The sequence below is a fragment of the Pelobates fuscus genome, chromosome 4 (genome assembly GCF_036172605.1).
Source record: "Pelobates fuscus isolate aPelFus1 chromosome 4, aPelFus1.pri, whole genome shotgun sequence".
In the NCBI taxonomy this organism is placed as follows: domain Eukaryota; kingdom Metazoa; phylum Chordata; class Amphibia; order Anura; family Pelobatidae; genus Pelobates; species Pelobates fuscus.
In genome coordinates, this window is record NC_086320.1 from 69,228,698 (window position 1) to 69,241,716 (window position 13,019).

Sequence of the window (13,019 nt, forward strand, 5' to 3'; positions counted from 1 at the left end):
AGAAGGTAGGAAACAGGAAGGTGACTAAAATATTTATATTGTGCATGTGTGTGTATCTGTATGTCTGTTTGTGTATCTGTATGTATGTCAGTGTGTTTGTCTGCATGTGTGTCAGTATATCTGTGTGTCCATATGTTTGCTATTGTCACGGTTCTCCACGTGCCATCCAGACGGCCAGGCATGGTTGTCCCACAGGGGCCAGACAAGGGATATGAACCTGGGTCCTTGCTGCGTTCCTGCCTCTGAGCCACTTCAGAACTTTGGATCTAGCCTTGTGTATCAGTCATTGCCTTTAAGCACTAGGGGGCTGGACTTCACCAGTGGCTCTCACCTGTCAATCTAAGACCACCTGAGGCAGATGGATCATTATCCAAGGTATATAACATTGCCTCTCCCTGAGTGCAGTGTCAGTTTGTTGTATTCTGTTTCCTGAGACTGATTTGGCTTGTGACACTTTCTTTTTGGATTATTCGTTATTGCCTGTTCATTGTCTGCCCTGACTTTTGAAACCGTGTCTAACTACTCTTCTGGATTTGCCCTTGTCTAAGCCCCCGTACACAGATTCACAGTCCTGGTGGTTTCTAACCTTATCACCTTGGAATGTGTATATCTGCATGGGTGAGCACAAATCTATGCCTACTGGACTCAGACCTCAGGCAAGACCCTGACAGTTATTCTTTGTATCTGAATATGTGCCTATGTGTGTATCTGTCTGTATGTGTATCTGTGTGTGTCTGTTTATCTGTATGTGTGTCAGTATTTGTATCTGTAAGAGTTTCATTTTGTATATCTGAATGTGTGTCATTCTGTGTGTCTGTGTATCTACATGTGTGTTAAGTTGTGTCTGTATATTTTCGTGTGTATATCTCTGTGTCTGTATCTGTATGTGTGTTTGTGTATCAGCGTGTGTCCATGTATGTATCTGTATTGTTATAGGATTGTTGTCAGTGTGTTTGTCTGTTTATCTGCATGTGTGTCAGTGTGTGTCTGTGTATCTGACACCCCCACATACACTGTCAACCCACCACAAACACTATCGCTCCTCTTCACCCTGTCACACTCACAATAACTCCACCAATCCTGTCATTCATCCATGCCATACTCATCTCCGATTGCTCTGCCATACTCACCCTATCACACTCACCTTCTCTTGCACTGTCGCAGTCACCCCCAATCCTATCACACTCATTCTCCATCACTCTGTCACATTCGCCCCTTTCATCCTGCCACACTCACCCTATCACATTAACCCCTCCAATTCTATCATACCCATCCCCCCAACCATGCCACACTCACCCTGTGGGGCGTGAATGAGACATATGGAGGAGCAGTGTGACACATGGAGGGGCCTGGTAAGTGAGAAATGAGAGGTATGGGTTGCTAGTTACGCCTCTGCCGGCAAACATGGAGCCACAGTTCCCTTTCTGCTCCCTCTTCATAAACCCGCTGTGTTTCTCCAATTCTAGAGTTGTTTGTGCCATCAGGAAGCACAACAGTTATTTCAGGTTAAAGGTTTCATAATTAAAAGGCTGATAAGAGATCTTCTAATGCTCTGGCCATAAAATGCTGCTGTGTAGAGATGTATGTAATAAAATTCAGTGCCAGCTATTTGAAATGTAGCGCTTGATAATTTATTTTCGATTGCAACAACTTTGGGAGAAGGGGTTGGGGGGGAGGAGGGTGCAATTGCCCCCTGGACTACTTTACCGCAAATAATAAAGTGTAATTTTCAACAGTAATTTTACAGTTATTGTGTGTTATTGCATTTTAGTCTCCCTTGAATGGTTTATTTAACCATTTTGAGAGAGGGAAATAGAAAGATTATACTCAACTTGGAACCAGCTGCAAGCAATGCTCCTGGTGCTGATCCTCCTGCGCCCCCTATGACATCACAGGGGCTACACATAGTCCAATCACAGACTTCTCATGGAGATAGGACGAAGAACAATGTGAGAAAGGTGGGAAGGGAGAGATAGCTTTACTTTTTAAATGTTCTGCCGGCAAGGAGAAGATTTTAATGTCTGTCAGCAGCATGCAGTGCACGGTAATGACAGATTTTTTATGCACAGAATTGACATTAGGCAGCCCGGAACAGAGTTCTGGACTGCCAATGTCACATGTTTTGGGGGTACAACAAGCACCCAGCACACAAGTGCAAATATCTCTATGTGCACTGGTTTAAACTGAAACAATACACATACTGACTCTTACCACCATGACCATTTCAAATCACTGAAGTAGTCATGGTGGTTGGAATAACCCTTTAAAAATAGTATAATATTTTAAAGAGAGTAGAATAAAGTGGGATAGTGTGCTGTTTTTTTCTCAGACTGTGCTATTTGTTTGTAATTGCTCTCTAGGCCAAAAGTAACCAGCCCCCTCCTACTTTTCATCTTATATAAATTTTGATTAGTTATATTTGCATATTTTTACTGCATTATCTATGTAAGGCATTTACAAGAAATGGGTCAGTAGGGGGTGTTCAAGTCAGACATTCTAAATTAGTGCTCTAATTTTAGATCTTTAGAGAATATGCTTACCACCTCTGGTAGAGAGTTGACAACAAATTAATAATTATCACCATCCTGATACTCAGCATTTTCCCAATATACACTTCTCCTTTGATATAATGTCTCTGAGTAAGACACTTAAGATAGCACCCAAGACCCCTCATGCTTCCAGCGAATTTGTTAATTCCACAGAAGAAGAAAGGCATGCCATCTCCCACAGTTACAACAGCATTTATGAGATGAGTAACTTTCTTTTTAAGAAAGACAATCAAAAGATAGCTGCTCGACCTGTGGAGAATTTAGAAAGCTAACTTATCAGAAGTACAAAATGATATGGGAGGACTGTATCAACCCTCAGGTGGACACCCATACTCAGTAGGTTCTTCATCTGTCGTTGAAAGTGGCTTCTTTAGAGGACCGACAGATGTAATGTTCAGCTTCCTGGGGTTCCAGAAATTGTACGCTCTGAGGCCTTACTGTGCAAGATCCTATAGGTTCATTAGTTCCCCCCCCCCCTCCCTCAGGGCCCCCTTGTATGTATGTGTGCCTGTCTGTTTGTATGTATACCTTGTGTTTGTGTGTGTGTGTGTGTGTGTGTGTGTGTGTGTGTGTCTGTATGTATGTGTCTTTGTATGTATGTGTGTCTTGTGTATGTATGTATGCATGTGTGTGTCTGTCTGTATGTGTCTGTATGTATGTATGTGTGCCTGTCTGTTTTTATGTATGTATGTGTCTTTGTATGTATGTGTGTCTTGTGTGTGTCTGTCTGTCTGTGTGTCTGTATCTGAGCCTGTCTGTCTGTTTGTATATATGTGTGCCTGTCTGTTTGTATGTATGTTTGTCGTATGTATGTGTGCGTGCCTGTCTGTTTTCATGTGTGTATGTGTTTCTGTCTGTCTGTATGTATGTATGTGTGTCTTGTCTGTATGTATGTGTGGCTGTCTGTTTGTATGTATGTTTGTCGTATGTGTGTGTGTCTGTCTGTATGTATGTGTGTGTGCCTGTCTGTTTTTATGTATAGAACAACCAGAAATATTTGGGATACGGCAGAGAAATCTAAAATAAAAAAACATAAATATACATACAGTAGTGTAAATCAGTATCAAATAATGAGTAAATGTTAATGAAATGCACTCTCAAGATTAGACGAGAAATAGCGCTCTAGGGTGCCTCCCCTGGTAGTAGTGGGGGGCTATTATCTTCCTCCAGTTGCTCCAAAAGAATGGATGAAAAACAGGACTCCCAGGATGGTGGAAAAAATGTAAAATGGCTTTATTAAGGATGAATCTTCACCCAGCAATAAAAATAAAATATAAACTTAAAATGAGGTCCTACGCGTTTCGTTCACAGTATAGAACTTCCTCAGGGACCAAAATTAAAACCAAATATTATACAACAATGACAGAGTATAAAATACAGCCTAGGCTGTATTTACATTTTTCCACCATCCTGGGAGTCCTGTTTTCCATCCATTCTTTTGGAGCTACTGGAGGAAGATAATAGCCCCCCACTACTACCAGGGGAGGCACCCTAGAGAGCTATTTCTAGTCTAATCTTGTGAGTGCATTTCATAAACATTTACTCACTATTTGATACTGATTTACACTATGTATATTTATGTTTTTTTTATTTTATTTCTGGTTGTTCTATATTTTGCTGTGTAAAGGTCATTCTTTCTGGGTAATGACCTGGGAGGCTGCTCTATTTGAATATTAAGATAAGTATATTCTTCACTTGTATACACTATTCACTAAGTGGTGATATAGGAATATATATATTTTTCCCTGTTTTTATGTATGTATGTATGTGTGCCTGTCTGTCTGTTTGTATGTATGTATGTGTGTCTTGTCTGTATGTATGTGTGCCTGTCTGTCTGTTTGTATGTATGTGTCGTGTGTGTATGTATGTGTATGTTTCTGTCTGTCTGTGTGTGCGTGTCTCTGTTTGTATGTGTGTGTGTGTCTCTGTATGTGTCTGTCGGGGGGGGAGGTTAGAGGGGGAGGAGGGAGGGAGGGGGGGGCCATGGATCAGTTTCGCACTGGGGCCCCATGGGTTCTGTGTATGCCACTGGTTACATTAGATAGATAGATAGATAGATAGATAGATAGATAGATAGATAGATAGATAGATAGATAGATAGATAGATAGATAGATAGATAGATAGATAGATAGAATGTCTTATTACCCTCCTCAATCAGGGACGTGTTTGTTTATTAATATGACTTTTTTATTACCCTTAAATAACTCATATATTGGTTTTATTGTAATATCATGTACTGCAAATACAAATTTAAAAAAGGATCAATTCTAGCTTGGAGTGTCCTTTTAGTAAGGCATTGCAAGAGTGAATCTAAAACTCATAAACAGTTTTTTCACATCCTTATAGCATTATTGTCTGAGAAATTAATGGCATATTAGGAAAATTGGTTATTAATTATTTATTTCTACAGATAGAAAACTCTTATTATTAATCTATTATTGTATGTAATGTCTGTAGATAATGCGTTTAAATAGTAAGGTGTCATGTGCTGGTCATGAATCGACTTAGGAAAGCTACGTCAACAAACAGTGCCGGTAAAATATATATGAAATACCAACACTGCTATACTGTAGATCATTTTCCAATGTAATTATGTCAGCCAAAGTTTTGCAATTCAGCAGTAATTCTTAAATGAATAGAAATACAACTCAACGTTCTATTTACTGTATCATTAATGATAACTGCATTGCTTAATATACTGTTTATTAAAAAATAAGCACACAAGCCTGGATCTATCAGAAATGCAATTCATTTTCACTCTTACGCTTCACGTGGCCTAACATTTTAAGATTTTTAAGGAATTAAAAAATTAATTGTAAAATTTAGACTAAAATAGCCGACTTGTAAAACCTCTCCTGTACTCACATCTTTGCTCTTTAGTAAATAACCCTCTAAATTGAGAGCTTTATTTACTGAGCAATGAATTATCATGAGCTGATACAAATTATTGCAAAGGCACTTACATTTTTACTCGCCCATTGCACGGGTACTGAGTGACAAAACATTAAACTACAAACTCAAACACAAAATTACTAACATTCAAAGAAATGGTTGGAAGTTGAATAATTTGAATAAAAATGCTAGCCACGCCATGTATGTACCATGAACGTTAAATGTACGCATCTTATTTGCAGTATTGGTTATTGATAAAAAGCTTCATGTTTGCGTTCAATCCATGTACCCTGTGAGTATAGTGAAAGGGTTAAAGTTAGCCATTGTGTTACATTATACATTTTTTTTTATTTTACTCTTTTCTTTGAACTTACCATTGTGATCTGCATATCCCCACCGGTTCATTTTTCCACAAGTCGCACGCTACTTTTTAATAACTGGTTTTCAAAAAGTGTCTCAGTAAATTGCAGCACTAAATACACAACAATTCTTTTTCCTGACTGTAATGCTTTTACAGCCTAGCATTAGCTACATTCCATTTAGTCAGAATTCAATATTAAACTACTTGTATCCTTGCAGAAGCTGCACGTCTTCTTTACCAATAGGTAAGGTGAAGTGGTTTGCACAGTCCTGCATAACCCTAGATAATAATGTCACTAAGTCCTGCCCATTTTTTTTTTTTTTTTTTTATCAAATGTCAATAGAAAGGCTGGAAAGCTAACAGACTTAAAGAGGCAGTGCTTGTTACAGAAGTAAGTTAATGCCAATCACATGTCCATGGGTCGGCTTATGGTATGAGCTAACACACAGTAAATCTATGTCGACAGATTATAAACATTATCAAATCAATGCACTAAATTATAGGAAAAGGGAGATAATGAATGTCGTAATAATTGTAAAACTAAATAGATTTTTTTTTTCCATTTTCCATATGTTGTTCAGTTAATGTTTCTCTTTTGTAGGTAGCGGGATAATTTTTCCTAAAGACTAATACTAACTAACTTCTGACAATTTCCAACATTTCATAGAATACAGCAATAAAGGGATATATGTCGGTAAAAATGTGAAGTTCACATGGGTTTGTCAGACACTAAATTTAATAAGCTGATGTTATCCTTGGCTGGACACAGATTTCAAAATAGCAAACAGATTTATTTCTTAGGTGGCTAGTTCTTAATGGGACACTAGACACCATAACTACTTCAGCTAATTGAAGTGGTTATAGTCCTAGAATACCATGACTACTCTATTTTGTGCTCTGCCTGTGAACTTGTACCCACTTCCTGCAGCACCCCCAACAAAGCACTGTGGAAGACACCTTGTAAGTTTACAATTTAGTAGGATAATTGTCTATTTAACTGACAATTGCAATTAATGCTGCTGCTTACCATACAAAGAGAACATTTTTTTATTTATTTTTTAAAGGAAATAGGATTCTTTTTCCAAGGGGACTGGGCATCCCCTTGACACTATAGCTGAGGAGGTGGGCCTTTATAACTATGGACAACTCATCTGGCATTCAGTGGGTATGGGAATTAAAAAGGAACTGACTCATTGTTTATGGAGAGGAGGGCATTTGCACTATTACATTAATCCCCAGTCGCCTAACAGCATACTTTCTAACATTTCAAATGGACAAAGAGGGACAATTTAATTTTAGGGGTGTGAGTGGGGATGTGGCCACGAGTGTGGCTGTGATGTAGAATTATTAAAAAAAAAAATCTTATTGTATTTATATTGAATTGCTGCTCTAACTCTGTATTAACCTGATACTGTGACAAATCCTCCATTTTGTCCTCATAACCTGACTTCTTCATATGAAAACTACATTACATGACAGAATTTCTCAGCACATCTAATACAATAGACAAGGACAGTATTCTCCATAAGGATATGACTAACCCAGGAACTGTTGAATTTCCTCTAACTCGCAACAAAGTATAATTTAAAGGCCACGAGAACACAGTAGTAATGAAATGTTCTATTCATAAGAGACCTTGCACCTAACCACGAGATTTGACATCACCGACCGAGTAAAATGACGCTCAAGACCCCTTGTCCCCCACCCGTGTCCGAAAAAGTACCACCTCTTGGTGGGTGGACACGGAACTAACCACTTAGCTTTTGATCCAATTAATTATATTGATAGGTGGACACTAACCCAGACACTTAACAATTAATCCAATTAATGATGTTTATTCACTGATATCTTGATAATCAATGATGACGAAAATGTCTCTTAAAAGGGCCTGCGCGCCCGTTGATTCTGCACTTGCCAATAAATTTCCTCGAAGTTATTTTAACCTGAACTCCGTGTGTCAGACTGAATTACTTCAGCGTATATACGCAATTCAATTCTCTTTAATTTGGACAGGAACAGATAGACACTTAAACATTTTGGTTTACTGAAAAAGTACCATAACAACTTTGGCGCCCGAACAGGGACTCCGGGCTATGTCTGGCCGGTGAGCCGTCCTAAGGAAGACAAGGGTGGACGGAGGAATCCAGGGGGAAGGAAAGGGAGACTGATCACCTCCAGTTACACGGTAGAGACTTCTGCAGAGCCACCGGTACGTTCCGGCCCCTTTGATTGACCCGTCCACGTGTCTGTGACTGCTTCCCGGGAGGACATCAAAGACAGGTAATATCTTGCCCGGAGTCTTATTACCCATTTGTTACCTGCATTTAGTCTATCTGTTGCCTGGGTGTGTCTAGTTTGGTTGCCCGGGCTGAATGTTTATTTGTTTCCCCTTTTTGGGATAAAGGGGGGTGGACCCGTGGTAGTTTGCTTGAGGGTCCTGTGTTTGTCTGTTTTCCCCTTTTTGGGATAAAGGGGGGGTGGACCCGGGGGATTTGCCTGGGGTCCTGTTGCCTGTTTTACTCCTTTTAGGAGCCACGTGTTTGTGGCTGTAGGGAAAAAGGGGGGTTGACCTGAGAATGTGTTCCTGGAGGTCTTCTTTGCCTGTTTACTTCTTTTAGGAGCCTCGTGGCTGTGGCTGTAAGGAAAAAGAAGTTTGTGGAATTGTGGGATCTGTGTAGAATCATAGTTTCCTGTGATCCAATTTTGTGTCACTTTGATAGCCTAGCTAGCTTCACTGTGTGCTTTCGGACCATCCAGCTCTAGTTGAGTTGGGGACGTCCTGACCCGGACCATCCAGCTCTAGTTGAGTTGGGGACGTCCTGACCCGGACCCTTCGGCTCTAGTTGAGTTGAAGGCCCACTGATTATTTTAACTGTGATAGGAGACTTAGCCTTGTGGCAGGGGACTCAGTTTCCTGGGGGGATTCAGGCAGGCATTGCTTGTTTTCCGCATCACGTGGTAGTGAGACTTATAGAGTGGGTTTTATAAGGGCACTACGGGAGTGAGGGTGGCGTGGCCACTTTAAGTGGACTGCTGTAACGAGGGAGGCTAGAAAGGATTTCGGACCGGTGTTAGCTGTTATCCTTGGCCGCTGGTAGTGAGACTTGAGGAAGTCATTCTCCGAGCGGGGACACTACGAGGTTGAGAAAGGTGACTTTGGAGTAAGCACATGTAGAAGGAAAGGGATTACTGTTGATTTCATTTGAACTGTGATGCATGCACTGTATTTCAATTGTATTGTTGTCTTGTTTGTTTAATGTGGAGTCATTTAAACTCCTGTATCTGTCTCTAAGGATTTTCCTTCCCTTACTCTTTACCTTTTCTACACTTCCTGTACTATTGTACTATCCACTCCCATTCCTCTTAATAGAGAAGTGATTGGTCACACACTTCTCACCTCGCTCCAATCCGTGTCTACCACCCCGGGTAGGCGGATTCAGTGACTAGTCTACGTTTTGGGAAGACGCACTTGAGAAAGACCCACGATTCTCAGGTGGCAGTCGAGCATTGTAGACGTTCTGGTTCAATTTTCCTTATCTTTCCCTATATCTGGGACGCTGGTGTAGGGGAGAAGGGATTATGGGGCAGGATTTAGGTAAGCCCAGTAAGGGCTGGTTAGCATGTGATTTAGTTGATGACAGAGAGGGTGAGGAGATGGTTAAAGGTGTTGAAAAGATTGCAAAAGTTTGTAAAATTGCTGTGCCGACATGTGGTAGATTACAACCAGAAAGTTGGCGTAGATTGTTGATGGAAAAGAAAGGCAAGCTTGCAAATTATAATTTATTAAAAACAGCTGAAGCATGGTACAGAGTAGCAAAGGCTATTCAGCAAGAAGGTTGGGTTGAGGAAGAAATAATTCACAAGGGTGTGAAATTGTTTGTGTACCATAATAATTGTGTTGCTGGGGCTCTTCCTCAGCCAGCGCCCCAAAATGGCGCCCGGGGGATGTCTATCCCAAAGGTCCAGTCAGCAATGGGAGATTGCCAGCTGACTATGTGTCCCACTCCCAATCCTCCCAATCCCCATCCCGTCACCTCTCCCGTTTGCCCGGTCCTAAATTCTGATGGATCCTACTTTTCCCCTTCTCCTTCCCTAACATTCCCATCATCCTCATCCATCCCCAAGCCACCTTCTGTGTCTAATGCTAACATCTCATCTGCCATTCCTTCTTCACACTTTGTCTCCGTAGATAATCCTACCCTCCCATCTGCATCTGCCCAGTTCACTAACCCCTCCTCTCCTGCCACTGTCAATCTTGCTGATCCCACTCCGGCTCCTCCTCCTTCAGGCACCTTTACTGACTCTTCCCCACCCTCTCCCTCGCCCGCCCCGACCACAGCCCAGTTTCCCACCCCCTCTGCTAATCCCTCCCCAACCTCACTGCCCACTCCAGGTTCCGCCCCAACTCCCACCCAAATGGCCTGGCCATACCCCTTCCCATACCCCTATCCTCACTGGCCATACCCCTTTCCCCAAGCCACTCCCCAGGTTCCGGTCATGCCCAGTCCGGTTCAGTCTGCCCCGGATGTGCCCACATCCAACATGGCCGCCACATCTTCCCTTAACCCCAATGCAACTTCCTTCCCCGCCTCCAATATGGCGGCCCCCAGCCATTCAGCACCCCTAATGCCGGTGCTTCCCGGTGATTACCGGTCCCAAGATTATGACCCAATGGCAACTCCCGCCTCCGGAGCTCCCTCCTATCCCCCGGCCCTGTCTCCTCAGGTGATCCCCTCACGCAGAAGGTCCCAGATAATAGAGCTAGATGAGGGAGAGGATGACAGGCTGTCCCAGGTTTCAATGGAGGCTGCGAGAGCCCACCGTTCTATTGAAGATCCCTTCGGCCATCAGGGTCGGGGAGAACAGGCCCCTCCTAAATATGTCGCTTTTAACCCCACACAAGCTAGTGCTTTAATGAAATCTCTCCCTGACCCAGAGAAACAGCCTATGCCTTTTTACCGAGGGATAGTTCAGATACAAAAGACTTATTCCGCCGCCTGGCGTGACCTACTGAGCATTTGTGCTATTAAAGCAGGGGATGCATATTGGCCCAGCATGGCCCGCCACCTCAGTACAGATCTGCTTACAAGTGATGTTGATTATCCCTCCGGAGTAACCTTTTGCAATCAATTGAGAGATTGGGCTAAGGATAAACTTGCAGATCAAGCTGCTGGCCTTACTGATGTTGTGCAAGACAAAGGAGAATCAGTGGAAAGGTTTCATGCAAGATTATATCAAATGTTTACAGATTTGGGATTTGATCTCACTGACAAAATTCATTCACAAATGCTATCAGGTGCGTTTGTCCAAGGTGTTAAAGATTCCATACGCAAGGGAATCATTGCTGCACGCCCTGAATACAAGGTTGTTCCCCTAGATACGTTACTCCTAGTTGCTAGAGGTTTGGAATCTGCCCAAACCCCCAGAAGACCCAATTCAGCTCCTCTCATGGTGGCCCGTGCCACCCCCATCACCCCTGGCACCAAGGGTGTCAAGTTAGAGGACGTATCATGTTTTAATTGTGGGGCTAAGGGACACTACAGAAGTGACTGTCCAGAACCCAAAAGGGAACCGGGGGAGCCCAAAAAGTTTCCTACAGGGGAGCCCAAAAAGTTTCCCAAGCCTACCCCGGCCCCTAAGACCATGAAAACGGTTCCAATTGTTGAGGAACCAGATGATGATTAGGAAATTGGCAAACCTGTGTCATTAACCCCTGTCATGGCAGTGTTTACAGGGGATAAGGGAGGGGGGCCACTTGCCACAGTAACTTTACCCATTGAAGGCCAACCTACCACATTTCTTATTGACACAGGCGCAGCCCGAAGTGTTCTCAGAGAACAAGACCTGCCAGACCCATCTTTCTTGTCAAGTATTGATGTCTCCTGTGTTGGAGTGGATGGCCAACCAAGACACAGTCCTCTAACAACCCCTCTGCGGGTTGGCACAAGCTTACTTGCTCGTTTTGTAGTTTCCTCCACATGCCCAATTAACCTGTTAGGCGCTGATGTCCTTTCACGCCTGCAGGCGTCTATAACCTTCACTCCAGATGGACAGGTAGAAATGTCTACACCTCTATCTGTTTCTGACACTTCAGCCCTGTGCTCCATACCTTTGATGCTGCAATTAGATATATCCAATGAGCAAGCAGCAGAACCTAGGTCCAATTTCCCAGATGAGTTAAAAACTCAGGTGCCTGCTAAGTTATGGTCCTCAGGCCCAGAGGATATAGGTCATCTAAATGTCCCACCTGTGGTGGTTAAGCTTATCCCAGGAGCTAAGTTACCAAGGAAACCACAATATCCTCTAAAACCAGCACAGGCTGCAGCCATTTCTATTCACATCAAAGCGCTCCTGGAAAAGGGTGCTTTAGTGGAGTGTAAATCAGAATGTAATACTCCATTATTTCCCGTGAAGAAGAAGACTCTTAAAGGTGAGCCAGTAAAGTACAGGATGGTTCAGGATCTCCGTGCAGTCAATGAAGCCACTGTCCTGGACACCCCTCTTGTACCAAACCCCCATACCCTGCTCTCTGGCGTCCCACCTTCTGCAAAGTATTTCACAGTCATTGATCTAGCTAATGCCTTTTTCAGTGTTCCACTAGATCCATCCTGTCAATACCTGTTCGCTTTCACCCATGAAATGCAACAATATACATGGACTGTCATGCCCCAAGGGGCACAAAATTCTCCAAGTCAATTTGCCAAAGCCATGTGTACTATTCTTGATCCATGGCAAGCTGAACACCCAGAAGTTGTTTTACTCCAGTATGTGGATGATTTGTTGCTCTGTGGAGATGATATACCCACTACTGAAGAATGTTCAATTAGTCTGCTTTGCTATTTGGCAGAACAAGGATGTAAAGCTTCGCTTCTCAAGCTGCAATTCTGTCAACCTTCTGTGATTTTCCTTGGACATTGCCTATCTCAAGGTACCAGACATCTCACTCGGGACCGAGTCAGAACAATTCTGGACATTCAACCCCCAAGGACTTCAAAATCTCTTCATGCCTTCTTAGGCCTCATTTCCTACTGCAGAGCATGGATCCCAGAGGCCTCTCTGCTTATGCAACCTCTCTACGATGCACTCAAGTCAGATCCATTCGGCCTGACCAACGAAGCTCTGGACAATTTCAAATCTCTTAAGCGTGCCATTGCTTCTGCTCCTGCCTTGGGCCTACCTGATTACTCCAAACCTTTCAAATTATTTGTCTCTGAAA

At 42.7% G+C, this 13,019-nt stretch overlaps 1 protein-coding gene across 2 annotated transcripts in view; it reads right to left on the reverse strand.

Moving 5' to 3' along the window:
- LOC134607789 (carbonic anhydrase 13-like) overlaps nt 1-6,046 on the reverse strand; it is a 28,626-nt gene extending 22,580 nt beyond the window's left edge. For both annotated transcript variants that reach the window (XR_010090692.1, XM_063450343.1), the window contains exon 1: nt 5,817-6,046. Coding sequence is in view for 1 of the 2 variants with exons in the window: in XM_063450343.1 (XP_063306413.1) it covers nt 5,817-5,847 (31 nt within the window). In the remaining variant the exon portion in view is untranslated. The remainder of the gene's footprint in view (nt 1-5,816) is intronic.
- Nucleotides 6,047-13,019: the final 6,973 nt, after the last annotated feature.